Source organism: Etheostoma cragini, chromosome 6, assembly GCF_013103735.1.
Source record: "Etheostoma cragini isolate CJK2018 chromosome 6, CSU_Ecrag_1.0, whole genome shotgun sequence".
Taxonomy (NCBI): Eukaryota; Metazoa; Chordata; class Actinopteri; order Perciformes; family Percidae; genus Etheostoma; species Etheostoma cragini.
In genome coordinates, this window is record NC_048412.1 from 19,204,093 (window position 1) to 19,226,357 (window position 22,265).

The 22,265-nt window shown below is 38.4% G+C and overlaps 2 protein-coding genes across 4 annotated transcripts; both read left to right on the forward strand.

Annotated features, from left to right (window-relative positions):
- Positions 1-1,624: 1,624 nt before the first annotated feature.
- Positions 1,625-7,897, forward strand: si:ch73-86n18.1 (uncharacterized protein LOC564061 homolog). Of its 3 annotated transcripts, none has more exons than XM_034874333.1 (6): positions 1,625-2,016; positions 3,051-3,161; positions 5,707-5,838; positions 5,944-6,095; positions 7,028-7,137; positions 7,549-7,897. In XM_034874333.1, exons 1-6 carry the CDS (start codon positions 1,926-1,928, stop codon positions 7,562-7,564), a joined length of 612 nt encoding a protein of 203 aa, XP_034730224.1. In that variant the 5' UTR covers positions 1,625-1,925; the 3' UTR covers positions 7,565-7,897. The 3 variants fall into 3 exon arrangements, with proteins under 3 accessions (XP_034730224.1, XP_034730223.1, XP_034730222.1); XM_034874331.1 differs by having other exon boundaries at positions 1,629-2,016; positions 7,028-7,149; positions 7,548-7,897; XM_034874332.1 differs by lacking the exon at positions 3,051-3,161 and having other exon boundaries at positions 1,627-2,016; positions 7,028-7,149; positions 7,548-7,897.
- A 793-nt stretch (positions 7,898-8,690) lies between these two features.
- On the forward strand, positions 8,691-21,259 carry cops7a (COP9 constitutive photomorphogenic homolog subunit 7A). The gene is made up of 8 exons (XM_034874327.1): positions 8,691-8,841; positions 12,692-12,814; positions 15,285-15,360; positions 16,108-16,196; positions 18,555-18,757; positions 18,869-18,974; positions 19,310-19,479; positions 20,794-21,259. Exons 2-8 carry the CDS (start codon positions 12,692-12,694, stop codon positions 20,831-20,833), a joined length of 807 nt encoding a protein of 268 aa, XP_034730218.1. The 5' UTR covers positions 8,691-8,841; the 3' UTR covers positions 20,834-21,259.
- The last annotated feature ends 1,006 nt before the right edge of the window (positions 21,260-22,265 follow it).

Here is a 22,265-nt window from a genome sequence, read left to right on the forward strand (position 1 = left end):
ACAACATGAATGCATGCATGTACGTTGTGTGGAACCCAACGTTCTTAACAGGTAAAATTAATGATTACTTTCATTGCGTTTTGGGTGTTTTATTCAATGTTGTAATGTAGCATTATCATAGTTTAAATGGTTTAAAAACAGCATCCTTACTTAACTTTGATACAAACCAGTCTGTGATCCTCTCAGAATCCTCTGATCTAAACTATTAGTCCAAATAATTCATAGTTTCTGCTTTGTTTGTTATTTGTTAAAGTGTCTTTTTATGTAATTTATTGTAGTGTATCCATTCTGTATTTACGTGATTGACTGTAGCAGTACTTTGCTTTATTGTTTTTCCCTCATTGTTATATAACACGTAATACACCAAGGGAAAATCCTTGCTAGTAAAAACTTACTTGGTAATAAATCAGATTCTGATGAGGGTGCACTTACCTTTTTTTGGTGAGATTCATCATGTTTGTCAGATTGTTGACTATCACAAACTAGATGTTTCCTATGAGCAGTTTGTGTGTAAACAACAAAGTACAGAAAGTACAGATTGAACAAATCTACCAAACTGGCAGGAATGTTAATGAACATCGAGCATGCAGACCCAGATGGTGTAATATCTGGTAGCCCAACCATTAATGACCTGTCGTATTGGATCAAGACAGTCAATCATTTTACGATGGAGCGTTGGCATGCAGGTTGGGCATTATTTAGCGTTACATGAGAAAAAACTCTTACTTTTTTAAACTTGGCAAACATAGAGGTCTAAAATGTAGGACTCAGCATCAATCAACACACTGTTATTATTGGCTAGATTTCAATTAACTCTTTTAGTTTCAGTCCTGGTATTGTGCATTCTGGCTCACTGTCACACACACACACACACACACACACACACAAACACACAAGATGCCCACTCTGGTGCTCCAACAGACATTTCTTGTTAGTATATAAGTCCAATTAATTTTTTTTTTTTTAATGGCACCTTGTTCCCACAACCATTGTCAGCTTTTCTTCCACATATTTTTTTTCTTATTTTCATATTATTTTTCACATTATTATTTCATATTTTTTAATTCAAAACAAACTAATTAAAGCTGAGGAGGACTATATAGTGCTCATGTCTGTCTCTGTTTCAGTGACTACTGAGCCAAAATTTGTGATTGCACCATCACCACAAATATTTATGAAATTGTGTACTTTCTACTTGATTCAGAGCTCAGCGTTTCTTTGTTTGCAACACACACAGCACACATGACACACAACACACACACACACACACACACACACACACACACACACACACACAAACAAACACACACACACACACACACACACATACAGCTCTCAGATGCTTTACTGACACAAAGTTGTCACATTGCCAATACTTTTAACTTAATGTCAGGAAGTTAAAGCTCTTCACTATTTTGTTCCTAAACAAATTTCAAAACACTTAGTCCTGTTCTTACTCACAATTCCACATAAAGTGCTGTGTTATCTATAACACATCTGTCAGATCCAGATTCAGTTCTTCTCTCCAACAGAGCTTGGGAGGGAAGAAACCACTGGATTGCGCAATAGGCTACAGGCCAAGTTGACAGTAAAACACAGCAACAAGCAGAAATACTCCACACGGAGCCAATGAACTGAGGAAAGAACCTCCCAGTTTGGATAAAGAGAATTTCCGCATTCAAAAAAACACTGGACTTATTTTGTTGTAGATACAGGACAGTTTAACTGAGCAAATTTGTTAGAGCACTGTAGCAGTGCTGTGGGCAAGGGGACGAGCCTCGATACGTCAACCAGCAGGGACAAAATTAATTTCAAGGAGAAATATTGCTGCTAGAGAGAGGAGATTCCACAGCCTTTAGGGCTCAGAGGAGGTACAGTACAAAGAGACAAAGTGAGACAGGAGTGTTAACAAGGGATTCACAGCCATGGAGGAGAGAGAAAACTACAGCAGCCTGCAGGAGTTCACTGAGGAACTGACACCTGGAGGGAACAGGCTCATTCGTGAACACAGCGGCGGTATTTCATGTGTAAATTTCACAGAGATATTGAGAGATTTCATATATATATATATATATATATATATATATATATATATATGTACATACATATATATATATATATATATATATGTATCAGAGGGAAATGTTATACTTTAACATTTACAGTAGCAATACCTTTATGCATGAATACCACATTAAAATCCTGCATTCAACATTTTACCTGAGTGAATATATATGTATATATTATCAGTGAAATGTACTTAAATGAGCCTATAAAACTAAAAACTACAAAAAAAACTCACAATGCAGGCAACATTGCCTCTATTATTTTTTGTATTATACTATTGAATTGCTATCACTAATCCGTGAGTATGAACAGCATTTCAATGTTGTGGCTGGTTGCAGGGAGGATGATTCTATCTATTTTATATTCTATTTAGTTGTTTAATCACAACTGGGTACATTTACTCAACTACTGTACTTAAGTATATCTAAAGTACTTTACTTTTATTATATAAAATTTCCATTTAAAGGTACTTTATGCTTTGACTGCACAACATTTGAAAAGGAAATATTTACAGATTAGGATTTTTTTTAAACATATTTTCTTGTTAAATATGTACTGCTGTCTTTCAACCTACCAAAACTATTTAACATAGTTAAAATCTGCTTTACCTGAACCAACTACAGTATACAAGTAAGTTTATGCAATTGTAATAATGAAACAATAATATCGTATCTGAAAATAAAATCCTGGTAATTCTTCTGCCTAATGAGTAGTTTCCTTTAAAGTGCAATTTGTTACTTACATTGCTGTATATTACTGTACTTTTACTGAATTAAGATTTGAGTATTTACAAATAACTAAGCATCCACTTGATCTAACTTTCCAGCAGACATACAGTGTTGTCTTTTTGGTATAGTAAACGTTAGGAAGCTAAATACTGGTCAAAGGGTTCTGCTCAGTCTCCTGCAATCTACGCTACACCAGAGGATTAAAAATGGTGAATTAAGAGCTATCATGCTGCATATTGTTTTGTGTCTTGTCAGGCTCCCAGAGACTGAAGCGGGGCATCGAGTGTTTGAGGAGTCAGACTGCTCTCCTGATACTTATTGGCTTTTTGGCCTCCATCTGCGGCAACATCGTACTCACTGTGCTTTGTGAGTATAAACAACCTCCCTGTGCTTCCTGCCCTCCAGTCTGAGAATGTACATCTGGCTGTCTGTCTCTTCTGTCTGTGAGTCTCCCGCTTGCTGATTATTCTCTCTTTATTTCAGCTTAGTGCGCTTTTGGACACCTATAATTGGCAATAAAAAAGATAAAGCGCTCTTTCCAGTCCAGTGAGGGTCATGTAATAAAAAAAAAGCACAAAAGTCCATGATTGTGAAATATTTCTCCTGCAGGGCCAACAGGCTCTGGCAACTAAGCCTGATAATGTGCTTGTGGGGACACTCTCTCATTTAAAACAAACACCACTGCATGCTTGATCTACACACACACACACACACACACACACACACACACACACACAATTTAGTATCTGAAAAGGATGATTTGCAACAACAGAAGGAAATAAAAAGAAACCTCAAACACGACTAAATCTGTAACACATTGTTAGACTCTTGATAGAAACACCAATATTTAATTTTAATTCCACTTTATGATTGGAGGCACACATGATGTACAATCTGTATCATGATCCACTGGCCATAATAGCAGTTTATTTATAGAGTGTCAGGTAAACTGGTAATATAAACATTTTCACTAAGGTTGACTCTTTATTTGCTCTGTAATGGTACATTAGCTCCAAAGTAAACGCAGCACAGTTTAACATTTAATGTTCATAGCAGGGGTGTATCATGTGGTTTTTGCGGAATCTTTGTGTTATTCACCTTTAACCTAATTGCATCACATGCACCTGTGTTATTACATCAGCAGGCTTGCCAGGAAATGGCAGTATGTCATTAGTTCTACCAAGAATAACTCATTCTTATAATACACTTGACTACAACAAAACCTTCAGCTTACAGTTAATTACAGTGAAACGGTATCAAAGGACAGCAAATGGCTTGACTTTCTTTTCCTCTGAATCGCTGATTATTACTTTTTTTTTTTTTATTATCCATAGTTCATTTATCAGGGACGTTACCTAAACTGTGTCACAACCAAATGTCTGTCTATTAAATTTTCAAACAATAAAATCAAATAAAAACAGAATTTACGTAAAAATTGTGTCGCTAAAGGACACCATCAGTGCTCAAATCTCTGTTGTTGTTTACGAACTGACCAGGAGGGTTGACAAAAAGTTGTTCTGCACATTGAGATTCTACAATTATGGTTAACTACTCCTCTTGTCATCGTCCAACCTTTATTTCTCTGTGTAATGAGTTTAGACACCACGCATGGGGCCAGCCCATTTAACCACTTAAAAATAAGTTTATAATATATGCTTTTTATTTATCCCCAGTGGGGAAATCACAATTTACACTTTGTTTTGTTAGCAATCACTACACACAGGCCTGAAATACACACATGCTAAGGACCTATGCATGCACAAATGGAGAGATGTCAGAGTGAGTGGGCTACCAGCTGGACCGGCGCGCTGAGCAGAAGATTGTTTATAAAGTAATGATATGAGATGTGACTGTTGATTCAGAAGCCTGACCCCTGGCAGTACAATAGGATAGGTGTAAAAAAATTATAATTGCATGCAGGTACAGTTTAGCTGCCTTGAAGGATGAACATGACCGTGTGAACCAAAAACAATTCAGATTGGTTTTGATAGTTTTGGACAGATTCTTTGTATGTCTATCGAACTTAAACTGGAGATCCAAGGTGATACCTGAGTATTTAAACTTGTTTACCACCTTTACTACTTTGTAGTCATTCTGAAAGGCCAGACGGGGAGTCTTCGCAGATACACAAAAGACTGTGTCTTTCAGTTTGCTGACAAGTATCTCATGACTTATGGTGTCAAAGTTTACACTCATTCTGAGTTGTTGTTTGTCTATGATGTTGCATCTTATAGAAAGGCACATGTATATGTATTTAGCATCTTAATTTGTGACTTAGAGTATATCAATTACTCTTCTAAGAAAGCGTTTGAGAAATATTGTTTTTGTAGTTTTTTAAAAGGCAAAGTGGAAGTCGCAACATATCTAGAGGAAAATCAAATGCTGAAAAATATCTGGCAATGAATTTTGTACAGCCACAAGGGAGCTCATATAAACTCAATTAGTTCAGTAACAATTGCAATAAAATCAGATATTCACAGACTGCACAGAGGAGCATCATATGTTTTGTAGAGGGAGAAGTTAGTGTGAGAAAACACAACAGTATGGAAATTACATTAGTTGTTAAGTCTGACTTTTATGGTTGTGGATGTCAGTCCACCATTTTGGTCCAGACTGAAATATCTCAACATTTACAGGTACAATTAGCATGACATTTTGTATTATACATATAGTCATGTTCCCCAGATGTTAGCATGCTAACACACTAAGCTAAGATACTGAACATGGTAAACATTATCAGCCCTGTTAGCACTGTCATTGTGAGTATGCACCACGGTACACCAATATCAATTAATCTATCTATCTATCTGTCTATCTATCTATCTATCTATCTATCTATCTATCTATGTATCTATCTATCTATCTATCTATCTATCTATCTATCTATCTATCTATCTGTCTATCTTCTCAGTGATTGGCAGGCCAGTGCCAGGTGCCCCCCTGGACTCCTCATCTCTAGGATTCAAACTGAACTCGATTCAGAGACGTTACATCCAGCTGTGTGAGGACTACACCGCCCTGGGACAGAGCTGTTCAAAGACAGGTGGCAGGATGTAGATCAAACACATACACAAACTTCATTTCCTGCTGTCTTTGATTTACTGTTAATCTTCATCTTTTTATCTTGCCCTTTCTTTCTCATTAACAGTTAAGAAGTGCTCAGAGTGTCCTGACGGATGGCGTCAATTTGGGGATCAGTGTTACCACTTCAGCAGTGACAAGCTGGACTGGCTTAAGAGCAGAGATGGCTGTGCAGAGATCGGCAGCCATCTTATCATACTGCACACCATGGAACAGCATGTGAGTGTCTGTGTGAGTGTGTGTGTGTGTGTGTGTGTGTGTGTGTGTGTGTATGTGTGTGTGTGTGTGTGTGTGTACAGATAAGAAACATTGCAATTTAGGTTATGACCACACTTTTTCCCAGCAGACAGTTTAACTCTTCATAGTAGAAAAAGATAATAGAAAAAGGACAAGTGTTACAAATAACATTAATAATTGCTCTGTTCTATTCAAGGGTCCCAGTAAACCATGACAATGTCACAGTGAGCTAGCATGCACAATACCAGGACCGAAAATGAAACAGCTAAACGATTTTTTTAATTTCATTGTTTACACCGGTGCTTTTCCTACTGTGACAGCAAACATTTGTTTACATAATCAACAATCAAACGTGAAAATATACATTTTTTCTTTGACCTAATGCAAGAGGCCTTTTAATGTCAGACATTTTGAGACGTCACAGTAGGCAAAACATGGTCACTTCCTCTCCCTTCTCTTCCTCACTTCCCCGGCTGCCCAAACCTCCGTTTGTCTCAGTTTACATGCAAACGCGCAAACAAAGTTTTCCAAAATCTCTACGCTGCTGTATTTAGAAAGTATGGTTTCTAGAGGCTAAGTCTCCGTTTTTGTACAAACAAAGGGAAACAGGGCCCTATTATAATATGTATGTAAATATACCTTAAATTTGTATGTTAAAATAATTACCCAGTGAGTCTTTAAAGTGTTTAAAATGTTGGTTTTGTTTACTGTAAGAACCATAGATCCTCGGCAGTAAATTCATACAATAACAAGAATTTGAGTTTTAGACCTTGAGTGAACACATTTTTGGAAAATGGTCCTCACATATTTGAAAGGGTTAATATTTGGGTTCGGGGGGTAACATTAAAAAATAGGTTTGACTTAAGGATTAAAGGAATGTATTATGTCAATGATTTGTGAGTGTTTACCTTCAGGACTATCTGGAAAAAGAAGCCAGAAGAGTTGGCGGTTTTGATTACCACTTCTGGATTGGCCTGTCTGACATAGAGAAGGAAGGAGACTGGAGATGGGTGGACAACACAACATTGCAACACAAGTACAATCTGATTTTTATATTCGATGCATTAAGTCATTTATGTGTTCATTTTTTACATTAAAGTTGTTATCCTACATTCATTTATTTATTCATGATACTGACTAAACTGTCCAGGAAGGATTTTCAAAGCAAAATAAGCAGCCTATTTTACCAGGCCAACAACAAATCAAAATGCTGTGTAAATAAAGTAACATTTGCAACATTAAAAGAAAGAAAGAAAGACACACAACAATGTCCAATATAATATCAAAACCTCAAATAAATCAAAGTTTGAAAATCTCATGAGTGAATCAAAGATTTGGGCAAGGTGAGCCTGTTTTTCATATTTGTCATAAATGTTCACAGCAGTTATTTAAAGCTTACCCTATCTACCCTTGTCCTCTCTCTTTTTGTCACAGATACTGGGATCAGTTGAGCTCAGAGCCAAATAATCACCAGTCAGGAGGGGCACATGGAGAGGACTGTGCCACCTTAGACAGCCGTGCAAAGACATGGTTTGATGTTCCTTGTGAACACATTTATAAACGGATCTGCCAAATGGATGCCATTCAGCTCAACTGAATCCCACTTACAGCTGAAAATACTGCACAACTGGGTCTGGAAACTGTACATTGTGTTGGTTGTTGTTCTACTGCAGTCTTTTTTTCAAGTAAATTTCAAAACAAAAAGCATGACATTACAAGTGAAGTTACATTGTAGTATTGCACTAATTTTAGATGGAGAAGGAGGTGAATATTTAAGTAAATAAGAAATACATAAGGCTACAGTTATGGAGTGTGTCCATTTACAATCAAAGAGCCTATTAATAAATGTAGTCAGAGATATTTTATCTGAATTACTTTTATTTGAATGTCAGGTCATCTAGGTCTGACATTAGAAAATTGTCTTTATATTGAAAAGTTGAATGCAACAAATACTGTTCTTACTCCACTTGTGAACTGTGGGCATGATTATTGTCTGTCTCTGCTGTTCATTGTTGGTAGAGATTTGTGCAAATTCACAACAAATTATTTTTGGTTGCTTTACCTTTCATCAATCTTGTTGGACCCTTGCACTTTGTCAAGCTTTTGAGACTAAATGCATGCCAATAATACTGTCTTTTTTCTATGGTCTACCTTTTGTCCCTGACAGACACACTTTCACACAGCCTATCTGACCAGTTAAATAGTTGAAGTCTGGTCATTGATGTCACTGCATCCCCCTACTGCACTTAAAAACAGTGGCTCCCACCGTTTTTTGCTTGTGATGTCTAGAACTCTGTGAAGTCTACTTGTGATGGTTTTAAACATGAGGTACATGAGTTGTGCAAATTCAACCAGAGTGAATTTGCCCTCTTAGATTATTTAATCTGAATGATTAAAGACTAGTTCACTAAAAAACGTTAATAATTAAAGACAAGACAGAAGATCCGCTCTACTTTTTCATCGTGTTTTAAATTACCCCCTCATCTTGATTTAGGCACTATCACTAGTTTGTAAAACACTGCTGAACAATATTCCAGGTGTCTTAAATGATATTACCGCTAGATGGCACTGTTCTCTCTGGTACAGATGCTGATTGACAGCTGCACTTCTCCCGCCCACTCTACTTTACCGTCCAATCAGCGCTTACGTTGCTTTGTTGTTGTTGTATGTGTGCTGATAGCGGAACTGAACAATCGACAGGCTGTCTGCTAGAAACCAACACAACAAGGTAATTACATTTTGAAAACACACAACCTTATTTTAACACTTTTTGAAAACATTTACGTGCGTGTTGCATTTCCCGGTTATTTATGCAGTGCAGTGGTAGGATTTAAATCACTAGAAAAGCTTAAAATGAACTGAGGCCTAGCGTCAACGGATAAGTGAAGCCTTGCAGTTGGTTAGCAACCGAGCTAGCATGACACATTGAGCACTAATAATAGTTAAAACACAGCTTAATGACAATTGTTAGTCTAAAAGCAGACATGTTTTGAACTTTTCGCATTTCATCTGTCATTTGCATCAATTTCAGTTGACAGATAACGTTAAGGCCATTAGGTTTAGCTAAATGTTAACCGGCGATTTAGCTAGCGGAGCTGCTAAGCTAGCTCCTAGACCTAGACGGTCTGTTGAAGTCACACTGTAGAGGAAGATTGGCCGTAGCTCCGATTCACAGCGTCCGATTCGGCGGTTAAGGGAAAACATGACTTTACATACAGTAACAGTAAGTTTTTACATCTGAAACAGATTTTTTGTACCCTCTCTGTGGATAATGTAGTGCTGATAGAACGTTACCTTAAATGCCTACTTTAACAACAGAGGTGCAAAAAACGTAGAGGACCAGTCGCTCAGCAACGTAGCTAAGTTAACTTGACTTTAGACTTTGATTCTGTAAAAAAGAGTACGCTTACTTTGTTTGTATATCATCATATTGTGCGATGTGCTGACATGATTACAGGATTAATTCTAATCGAATAATAGTCGATCAGCAGAGAAGTTAACTAACTAACTGTGTTGATCAGTTTCATAGTTTAGGTAAATTATAAAGCTAAAATGACAAACATTATCTGAGCGAGTGCTGCTTTTCTGTGCTTAATATACTTTCAGACTGTTGATTGCTCCTACAAGTAAATTGAAAACGACATTTTATGGCATTTTCACACTTTTCTAATAGACAACGTATTTTAATAAATAATTGAGCGATTACTTCATTATGTAATTAATTATAAATATAATGCTTAAATCACATAAGAATATTCTCTGAACTAACATTATTTAGTAATGTGATCGTCATATGTTGTATATCATAAAGCCATATTCTCTCAAGCATTTACAAATAAATAAGAAACAGTGACTTACACTCTAAGCACATTTTCCAGGTGCTTTACCTTTGCTCCTTACAGTCCCATATGCAGTTAACTCCGTCAGTACAGTTTTACCATTCTTGTTTCCCCTCAAGTGGTTTCAATGTTTTTAAAGTAATCTTATGCCAGACTGCTCCTCAGTGTGTGCTGTGTATTCTACATCAGCTTGTTTCAACTCTTCTGTGAATCTACATGGTGTTCACACTGAGTGAAATATTCAAATGTTACTACTCCATGTTTTTGTGATTTCATCCATTGGAAATATTCTAGAATTTCTCTGGGGCCCACTTAAATGACCACCTGTGGGTCCCGGGGACTCACTACATCTAAAAACTACATTACTGTGTGTTGTGCATCATTTTCCACTCATTTCCCCAGAGTTTAGAGCAACATATTTGGTGTTTTTTAAAGTTTGCAAACCACACCAGAATGTGAATAATGTTTTTCAGGCTTGAGAAATGTTTGGCTGTTCAGCATGCACTTATAAAGGTTAAATCACTGCAGAATTCTGCTTGTGAAAGGGGTTGAATCAAGGTTTCCCCCCTCTATGGAGAGAATTTGAGTTAAAATTGTATTAGATATCAATCTGACCATCTTAAGTTGACTTGCTCATCATCTATTCAGACGCTTTTTAATTCAGAATTAAAATAATTCACCAAGTTGTGCATCTTTTCATAAAAACTCTAATCTTAGAAATGGGTTACAGTGATCTTTAGAGCCATTTAAGGTCCATTTTGGTGAAGAGGCTAATGGGGAGAAATAGATAAACCACTTCTTATAAGAGCTGAGAGTCTATTGAAGGGATTTCAGCGTTAGTGAGTTTGGGGTATGCTGTACTGTGCAACAGTGGAAGCTTATACCTACCAAATCCAATTTTAAGTTGTTTTCCCTCTGGTAGCTTTGTACCTTTTTACTATTCTATTAAATGTTTTATACTGTTTGATTCTCTGTCTTTATTTTGAATCTAAATCTAATTGCAACAGCACAATAACAATTAAGCAATAATAATAAAAAAACAAATGCTGAATGTTTTAAATGGGGTGCCAGTTGCACCATACAAAATAAAAACAGAAGGTACAAGAGAAATCTTTGCTATACAAATGGTTTTTGTTCACATTATGTTGGCATGATACACAATTAATCATTAATGACAGTAATAGGCTAAATAAATTGAGAAGGGTGTAGAGCAACAACAGTGTAGTCGTTATCGAAGGTCTTTACTGAATGGCAAAATAATGTATTAAAATGAGTAAGTATGCGTCTCTTTGGGATCCTTGGGATTAGTTCTGTAGTTCTCAGGGGTCACCAGGTACTCGGACACTAAACAGCCACATCTTGCATTCTGCATGTTCACTTATTCCTCCAGCCATCTCTCATTGATATGCTGCCAGTTCTGTTCAGTTTTAAAATTCAATTGAAATACAAAGATGGCTGTGTTCCAGCTTGATTTGACTTTTAAAAATTCCCGATATAAAATGCTGTACTATTTCTGAAACGGTGTAGGTTAATTTGTTTGGTTGCAACACATGCCCGCTCATCTGTTCAGATTTCCTGAGAAGGTCCTCTTTAGTCCTCTTTGATGTCGGTCCAGTGGGACTACATATGGAAGATGTGCGTGAGCATCTAAATGTATCAGATTTAGGATGATACAAAACATCAGCACACTCAGCACTGACTGCAATGAATAAGAACCATTCAGACTAGTCTTAGCTCAGCAGTTGGTATCCAGAATATATGTTGCATTAATTTTAGGGAATGGCCTCGGGTAATAGAAACAGTGTGATGCAATTGCAATATCTTATCTTGTGTCTTTAAGACTTAGTTTCTTTTGTGTCCCAAGATATGTCTGCTGGGATTAGGCTAAAATATCTTAAAATATCCCATCAAAGTCAACAGGACAGCTCTTCACGTTGAGATATTTGTCAGTTAAGTCATTTTTTTTAAATTGAAAGGAACACACAGGGAATCAGACGAACATCTTGTCTCTGCGATTGTTTCGTTTTTTAATATTTGGGTCATACTGTAAATCTTGTGAATTACAAAGCCAGAGTCGGGCAAAAGAATGGTCTTCTTTTTTGTTCCTTTTTTTCTGGATTTACATTGTGAACAGTGGACACTACATTTCTGCTCGAAACACAGACTGATTACTCTTACTGCTTAATTATTCTGGTGTGTTCCTCAGCACAAAGTGCATTTGCATAATGTCTCTATGCAGGGAAGGGGTTTTGATGAATATACTGTACATGCTCTGCTTTGCATTCATTACACTTGTTGCCACTGTCTGCATCGGTGCTACCTGGTGCATCTACTCTTTCACTATCTGAGAAGCTCTCTTGGTAATTTGAGGATTAATTTCTTTGATCAGGAGTACTTGGCTGAAAGATATTAAATGAAAAGGGAGTATTGTTCATTCAATTCTATATCCATTTATCAGGCCACACGTGGCTGAGCTATTTAAGGGGCATGACAAAGACACCTTCATCCTATGGAGTCCTAGAGTTTATTGATAGAGCTTTGCAATTAGTGTTTATTAAGAATGTGACATGGTGACCCTCGATGCTCCTTTTCAGATGGAAGTGCCAAGGTGGTAACAGAGGGGTTGTTTCCTTGATTTTTATTGGTGTCATTTCTACACAATGCTGCTGCCTTTATTCTCTTTGTAGTTCTTCTTTCTAACCTGCTAACCTCGTTGTCTCCTGTGTGCCCTGGCTTTAGATGGAGGTGGAGCAGCTCCTGTCTCTGTCAGGCCCAGCACTGGCCCAGGCTGTCAGCTCTCTGCTGGAGACCCCAGGCCTCTACGTCTTCTCTGACATCCTGGAGCTGCCTAATGTCAGAGAGGTGAACGCACTCTTTCACACTTCATCTTCCTTGCCCTTTGAGTCTTTGGGAACCTTTTCAGGCCTAACATAAAACAAATCCATCTTAATCACAACTATACAGTTAATCTCACAGGTGGTAATATATCCAAGAATCATGAATAATCGGATCAGCTAACCCACATTCAGAGGGGTGAGTGATGCACGTTGTTAGTGCATCATCAACACAAAGTGTATTTCCTAACCACATTGCACATTTGTCGTCTATGCGTGTGGAAACGTGCATACTTGTGCACCAATGTTGTAATCAAAGTCACAACTCACTTCCCAATCAACACATCTACAGTTGTGTTCAAAATAAAAGCAGTACAACATCACTAACCTAATAAATCATATTTTTTGGTAGAAGTGATATTTCTACATGGCAAATAATTTACTAGTAAGTGTTGTAGAGTCATAGAAAACCAACAGACCCAGCAGTCATGACATGCATGCTGCTTATTCTGGGTAATTGAATCTGTAATTGGGCATGTTCAAAATAATAGCGGTGTGGTCTTCAATTAGTAAGGTGATTGATTCTGTAAAGAAACAGGTGTCAATTATGGCCCATGTTTAAGGAAGGAAGCAAGCAGATGTGCATACTGGTCATAGTGCATTTCACACTGAATTACTCAAAATGGGTCATTCAAGACATTTCTCTGAGGAACAGCGGACTTTGTTTAAAAAGTTGATTGGAGGGGAAAACATATAAAGAAGTGCAGAAGATTAAAGGCTGCTCAGCCAAAATGATTTCAAATTTCTTGAAATGGCATCCAAAGCCTGAACAACGGGAAAAACGGTCAACTACCATTCCAATGGATTGAAAAATAGTCAAAATGTCAAAGGCTCAACCAATGATCAGCTCCAGGAAAATCAAGAAGACTTGAAGTTACCTGTGATCAGAAGAAAGCTCTGTGAAGCAAAGCTTCAGCCAGAAGCCCCCGCAAAGTCCCATTGCTGGAAAAAAGACATGTACTGCATAGGTTGAAATTTGCCAAAGGACACATTGACTGGCCAAAGTAGAAATGGCACAACATTCTGTGGACTGATGAGAGCAAAATTGTTCTTCGTGGGTCTGGGGTCCGCAGGCAGATTGTCCAACGACCCGAGTGCACTGAATTCAAGCTACAGTACATTGGGAAGACATTAAAGCATGGTGGTGGTGCAACAAATCATGTTATGGAGATGTTTCTCATACTGTGGTGTTAGGCCTATTTATTGCATACCAGGGATCAGTTTCAATACATCAAAATACTTGAAGAGGTCATTCTGCCTTATGCTGAAGATGATAAGATGCTCCTGGGCTGGAATACCTGTTCACAGGTGTCAAAAGTTGGTTGACTCCATGCAACACATATCTGAGGCAGTTCTCAGTAATAATGGTTATGCAACTAAATATTATTGCAGTGATTCAAAGTAAAGCAAACCATTGACACATTTTTCAGTTTATACAGTAAATGTTTGAGTTCTTAAAGAAAAGCCTAATATTCCTTTTTCTTCACTTTCTGTAAAGGTAGAACACAAACTTGATCATCTTTGACTGGTTGATTTGGATTTAAATGTGCAGTGTTCCCAGTGCATTCATATTATGGAATTAAAAGCTATTCTAAGGGGTTTGAGCATTCACTTTAATAAACACACTGCTATTATTCTGAACACAACTGTATATATAAAGTTCCGGAGTGTGCGGCGGCTATGAATCACATTACATTAAAGTACATTACCAACATATTACGTATGTTGTAACGTTAAACTTGCATGAGAATACACAGTTAACGCCCTATTTTGAAAGTGAAAGGCTGCTGTTACAATAGAGTAGGATTATGCTGCTGCACCATTGGTAGATTCTGCTTCAATGTGTGTTTTTCCTGACCTTTTTGGCTCATAGCAGGTCCAGGCAGTTATTTGTTTACTGCAATAATCTAGTCCAGGGATCTTCAACAGGGGGTACAGCTACTGTATGTAGTAGGGGATCCCTGCTCAGTCTGTCTTTAAGGTAAGGGGTCCTGGTTTAAAACACGTTGAAGATCTAGTCAGAGGATTTTTATAGTAAAAATCTGCCACATTCATTTTCAAACCGTTTTTTTTTTATCACTGATCTTTAGTTGAGTTTGTAACAATGGCTATTTATAATATTTCTTATTATTTTGGCCATATTGATGAAGGAATGTAATTTTGTTGGTGTCCACAGCTCGACACCGGCGGGTAGCGTGATTAGACAAGTAGTGCACAAATGATCCAAATATGATCCTGCGATCAAACTCATGCGAATGGTGCAATGCTAATATTTTCGTTTTTGCCCTGCTGTAGACATGGCATTAGTCGTACTCTCTCCGCAAGTGCTCTCCTCAGAGATGTGAAAAGGCAGTTGCACAGTTTTTTATGTAGAGAGCCTCTTTCTGTTTTCTGCCACATCATTTTTTCTTTCCCCTCATCTTCCTTCTACACCACAGATGGAGAATGGCCCTCATGCACCAATGTACCAGCTCCTCAACCTCTTTGCCTATGGAACCTACTGCGACTACAAAGGTATTGCTGTGGCAGCACAGTGTAAATAAGTAATAGGGCGTCCTGCAACTCTCTTATTATGAGCAGTGTTTTTTTGCTGCAAGGCAGGTACCCTGACACACAAACACCCTCACCTGAGACACTGCAGGCAGGTTATTTACAGACAAAATTACTGGAGGGCTTTAAGCTGTTTTGGGCTACTTTTTGTTAAATGTTCTGATTGGCTGATGATTGTGTTGCAAAAGCACTGGCACAAATGGTCGATAAACCAACTTTAACTTTTGTGACTACATTTGCTGTCTGTGTAATGTGTTGGGAAGCTACAACAAGAAGTGGAATGTTAATAATGTCTAATTTTATGCCGAACATCAACCAATAGCCTGGGAAAAAAATGTAGCCTACTTTATTGTTCTCTTGCCTTTCGAGTCACGCCGACAGGGAGCACATTTACTTTCATTGAGCTTTGCAGTGGAGCCCTTAGAGGAGCTGTCAGAGCTGCTGTCTCAGAGGGTGAGTCCTGTCACCAGGGGAGCATGGCAGCAGGAGAAACAGTGGCTGGCCGACTTCCTCCCGACTCTGTTCTCTGGCTGCTTAAAGAGCTCCACACTCACCTGCACTGCCCTGTGTAACATACACTTCAAAGTATTAAGTAGTGCTTTGATTATGTGTGACTGTTTGACCCTAAGCAAAATGACACTTGCACGCTGCTCTGGTATATTTTCCTTGTTATGTCTCTTTTTTATTTCATGTTCTTGACTGCTGCTCCAGAGAGAGCAGCCTCTCTTCCAGAGTTGACTCCTGCACAGAGGAACAAACTCCGCCATCTGTCCATCATCAGCCTGGCATCCAACCTCAAGGTACTGGCTAATTCTTTTCTCTTTGCAGTTTTAACAAAAAAGTGAAAACTGTGTAATGTTGAATTTGTTTAAAAAAAGAAAGAACATTTCAAAAAAGATTGGCTATGATTTTAAGTTACTGGCTGCTTTTTATATCTGCTAGATTAGATTTACAAAAACAGACAAGCCTTTTCGGTCTCAAGTTTCTCCAGAGTTACCAGCACTGCTCATGTCATTTCAGACTTTTTACCTCTCTCCATAGAGTCCCACCCCCACCGGAGGGGAAAACACTTTATCAGTGTCCATTGACTTTACATTTTGTGAAGGTGCCACCTCATCAATTCTTAATTGCCTAAAAGCTGCTGTGTTATAGGACGCACTACCAACAGGGTAAATAACCCATAGTTAACTTCTTTTAAGCTGCCAAACAGAATAACTGAGCCTTTAGGAAGATAGAAATGGATACAGATGTGAGGAATCAGCAGGAAGAATGGAAAGACTGGGATTATGACACTAATCTAACATTCTGCCCAACTTTGCATGTGCAGCAAGCATTTTGTTACAAAGTCGAGTAGCCAATAGTCAGTTTTAGCTTTACTATATTTCTAATGAGGTTTGCTTAACCCCGTAATGTCCTCCCGAATGCCTTACTGTTCTGTGTTAAACCTTTAGTCTACTTCAGTTCAACCCATTACTACATATTTTTCCCTTTGTTTTGGAATTTAGAACCAACAGACCTTGTTTACATAAAAGTTTAGTCAGTTTTTTGAGTAAAATCTAAAATTAAACTATGAATTATTTTGTACCTAATATTATTTTGACTATTTGACTTATCAAAGAGTGGTATATGTCAAATTTTAGTGAGGATGGTATTTTTGAATCATTTGAATTTTTTTAATTACAGCCCATAACCAAACCATAATCCCACCTGTTGTCCTCTGGGGTCAAAATTACCCCATGTGGTTATTTAAATAATATTTTGTGGATACTTCATCTAATTCTGTATTAAGGCTTTAATAACAACTTTATTCAAACACATTAACACCATTTCTTTTAAATTTCATTTGAAATTTAAGGCCAGTAATACGGGTCAAGTGGATCTATGCCATCAATTAGAGACTTTGCATATGCAGTTGGACTATGGTGGCTTGTTTCTCTCTCTGCTTTCAACATGAATCTCCGTCATTGGAAGGAATAGGAAGACCAAATCAAAGTTTTGTCCTTTTTTATTTTTTAGACAATTTTGCATGAAAGGGGAGAGAGAGAGGGGGATATGACATGCAGCAAAGGGCTGCAGGTTGTAGTCAAACCTGGGCCCGCTGCATCGAGAAGTAAACTTCTATACATGGCCGCCCGCTCTACCAGCTGAGCTATCTGGGCACCAACGTTTCATCCTTTGACTGGAACTATTCTTTCTCAGCTGGGTCCTCTTCCTGACAGATTCTTTCTCATCAGTTGATTCTTTATCTTCATCATGATAAATGCAGTCCTCCACTTCTGACACTTCCAATATTTCAGCTTTAGATACTACCTCATCCGTTGAGTCTTCATCATAATAGATGCACTGCATCTATTATGACCCCATAGGACAACAGAAGTTATTAAATTCAGTAAAACGCCCATAATTCAATCAATGTACTTATTAGTAAACAACTACCATTATTTTCAGAGCATTTGATAAATAAAAAACATATTTTGATGGCAAAAGATTCTTTTTTGGACAACACGAGGGTTAAACATTCTGATAGTATGCAACTTGCTTGCTAATAACAAGCTAACATAAGCTTACAGCCAGCTTGTCCTTTCTGGTAGACAAAGGGTGCTAAAATGATCCTTTCACTTGCTTAAATTGAATGTTTTTTGCTAGCTACACACATTTGTTAGCGTTTAAGCCTTTGGTGGCATATTTTGAGTTTGACACAATGCACTCTGTTTATATGTGCATTATAAAGTATTTAATGTTCTTTTATTAAGGCATCTCTCATTCACCCCTTCCATCTATGCTGCTCTCCTTATGCCCTTTTCTTTCTGTGCTCCTGATAAATAATGAATTCATTATTTTCATCAGCTCTGTCCTTTTTTTTGTACTTAATCTAACTTTCTACGACCATTGCTCCTGTCAGGATTTTCTTCTTAATATGTCACTGCTTTTCCCATATGTAGGCTTGAACTCTCTAATTGCCCTGAGGAGGATTGTTCAATTCAAAACTTTCCTCTCATCTCCCCCTGGCAGTGACATTTAGTGACAACAGACAATTTCGCTAACATTTAGTTTTTTCCCATCAAAATGTTAAAGTGGAATCAAATTATCTGCCTGTATACTTTGGTCGGAGAAAAGAAGAGAATTTGTAATGTCTCTTCATGTCTTTTTTCCTTCAGTGCCTGCCATATTCACTGCTCTTGCAGCAGCTGGAGCTTAAGAATGTGCGAGAGCTGGAGGACCTGCTGATCGACGCCGTGTACTGTGACATCATCCAGGGCAAACTGGACCAGAGGAACCAGCAGGTGGAGGTAGACTGCAGCGTGGGTCGTGACCTCGGCCCCAACGAGCTCCCAAACATAGTCAACACACTGCAGGAGTGGTCAGTACCACCTCTCTGTGTCTGTGCACACGCTTTAGATCATTATTTATTGTTTTTTTTCTAACTTACAATCGGCTTTCTACCTCCTCCCATTCCTTTCTCCTCTCTCAGGTGCACAGGGTGTGAAGCGGTGCTGTGCGGTATTGAGGAGCAGGTCTCGAGGGCAAACCAATACAGAGAGAGCCAGTTAAAGGTCAAAGTCCAAGTGGAAACAGAGGTTGGTCCCTCATCTCTTCAGCCTACTGTTCTTTCACTCTATCCCCCCAGAAGGTCCAGTAAATGCAGCATCTCTGTGTTTATGCTTCCAGATACTTGTGGTCTTTTAGTTTCCTCCTGACAGCATAGTTCCTTTTTTGTATCTTGTTTGAGGGTACACTCATACAGCAGCCTGTTCATACCTCTGACTTTAAGGTATAAACATGCTGCTGTATGAATTTACACACAAACCTGGCCATTGTTTTTGCAACAGACCTGAATCCGTCCTTTTAATTTGCTCAATCCTAATTTGCTCCTTCATTTTCAATTTTTAATCGGTCTTAACTTTTACCACAGGTCTCAAACCTACAGAAAACGTTAAAGGCCAGCGCCGCCTCTCCGTCGTCAGGCCCCGCCCCTGCTGGAGCCGCCTCCAACCAGGATGCAGACCAGCCTGCAGAGCCACGAGACCCCGCCTCCTCTCAGGAACCACGACAACCAGGCAAAAAAAGTTCAAAGGTGAAAGGGTGAGTACTGTGGCTTCGCGTTTTTATATTAACTGTGTGGAGCCGCACACAGGGAGGCAGACAGATACAGTCTTGTCCCGATGAATGTTCTCTGGATGTTATGGATAACAAAAGCAACCACCAAACGTTTGCATAGAAATTACATTCATAAAGCGTAGCTAAACAGTCAAGAAATTAAAAACATTAATCATGTTTGGCCATGTAGAATAATTGACTGAAATGATGTTTTATTTAGAATTGTTGGTGCCCTGTTAAGTAAAGCTGAGGTGTTTTTTACAGCAAGAAATGCTATGTATTCCTGCAAGTCACAAAATTGGAAAAAGGCTGCATGTGGAGTTTTTTTTCATTAAGTTTATTTTATTTCTGCTTCCCTCCTTTTTTTCAGTAAAACACTTTGTTACTGTGTTTTTTTTTTTTTTTAAATGTGTTTCTATAAATTTTAAATGACCAAGTTACAAACAGAGCACTATACAGACTCTACTTCAAACACTAAATTAAGCCATCAGTCCAATGTTCTAGTAGAGAGCAAAGTTAATTCAACACTGAACCACTATGTTTCGTTTTTTCAATAACATCAAAATTCAGCTGCGTGAAAGTGGTTTGTCTTTGTGCGAGCGTGTGTCTGCATGAAGTAGCTTTATCATCACATGCACATCAGTGTTTTGCAGCAGTATTCTAACCCTGCTATCAGGGACTCTCTTCCTGTTCTGCTTCCATCCAGCCCAATTACCGATGGCTAATTTCACATCTGTCTTGGATTGCAAAATGTCACTGGATATAGAAATGCCCCAAATGCTCTTTCTGAAAAAAAATGTTCCCCCCCTGCAGTGATCAGACGAGATGTTTAGCTCGTCTGCTGTTTGTTTTTGCCGCTGAACAGAAAACAGTGATTGTTTGCTGGCTGCCTGTCATATTTTGATGAAGCATAGAGCCCTGCAATTTTCATCACTCAGCGCTTCACTTCATTCAAATGTAAATCCACTTAATGTTTTGAAATCCAAATTAATGATAGCTTAACCTCAATCCTCAAATTAAAAATGAGTTTTGACACCATTTCTTTAGAAAGCTTTTTAAAGGGTGGGACCGATAGAGCAGCGGTTATTATTAGAAATGCAAAACATTTTTTTTTCATTTGCAGAAATAGAAAATCCACAGAGATAAATTTCAATTAAAAAAATCCTAAGTTAGAGACATTAGGTATTTTAACACAAAGACACTTTCACAACGTTGCATCAGTAATATGCTGGTCTAGTAGTGTGAGTCCAAATGTAAATTGCAGTATTTCATGCCGTGTGTTTTTTTTGTCCCACCCAGGCTGCGTGGCAGTGGGAAGATCTGGTCCAAGTCCAACTGAAGACAAGAGACTGAGGTGTGGAGAAAGAGGCACTGATGGGCACGCTCACTGATTAACAAAACGGACACATGGACATGGTGACGGACAAACGGATGTTCACGGACACACTCAACACAATAAAACCAGGAAGCTTCATGGGAAATATTCTAGTCACCAAATCTCACCTCGACATATTCAGAAACACACATCAGCTGATGGAAGATGACAGTGACATCCACTCTTGCAATTGTTAATAGCCGAAGTGGTGGACTGTTAGTGCGCACACACACACACACTCAAACACACACTCACACACACGGTATTATTGGTATGTACTTTTGGTTTAGAATTCTATGTTGCTTTGTATTTTTTTTGTCTCTGCTGAGTTGAGACGTATAAAATCAGAATATAAATTGTCGGGAAATAAAACAAAGCCTTGTACCCTAACTTGTCTTATTAATGTCACTGTCGCTTCTTTTATTAAATGCACTTCAAAGTGCATCTCTGGAGGGTGCACAGCTAAATGTTAACTTGCGGAAGGGGGCTACCCGTTAGGAGGTCAAGCCATTAATTAGGGCATGTCCTTAAAGAGACTAATGTATTATAGAGCTGAGGCTTCCCCTGTGCGCAACCAGCATGGCTTCCCACATCCACAACCATGCAAATTCATATTTCATATGCTTATGTTTTGCCCAGAGCTTCTATTTCAATGTCAAAATATCCTGTTGAAATCGCCTGCCACCCTCCCTCATACCTCCATCACACAGTCAAAATTGCCTTCATCATGCCCGGCATGTCCTCCTTTCACTCTTTTGATTCTGTTTTCTCTAAATTCTCCGCTCTTCTTCCTGCATGACATTATTGGGTTCAACTGACGGCAGCGGTGAGAGGGTAACATACAGGGAAATTAGGATCCTGTTTCATTTAACACTGCACATCTTTCTACCACCAACATCCTTCCACCTCTATAAATATTGGTGTTAATTTCAGTCAGTGTGATAGAGCTTCATTGGTTCACAGTTTTTTTTTTTACCAGACTGGAGCTGTGATTTTCAACAGCTGTTCACCCCTCTGTTTGTCAGTGAAAGACGGTTCAATGGCGCCCATGTAACCTGGAGAGAAAGTGGCAAGTGATTTGTGTGTGTGTTGTTTATCATAGGTGTGAGCATGTAAGCAATGACTTTGCATTTGTGAGTTCACGCCAAACTAATGCATTAGTGTTTGTTGTTTGCCTACCACAGTTACAGATTGCTGCAGCGTCTCCTGGTATGTATCTCATAACTAGACGCAGTCATTAAAACTTCAGAGTGGAACAGAGCCAATCAATTTGATTGATAAGTAAAATGCCCAGGGGAGATGGAAGAAAAGTGTCTGTGCAGCAGACTGGTGGAGAATCTCAATACACACAAGTGGCACTTGTCCTCTGGCGTCCACCTTGATTTTATTGACACTT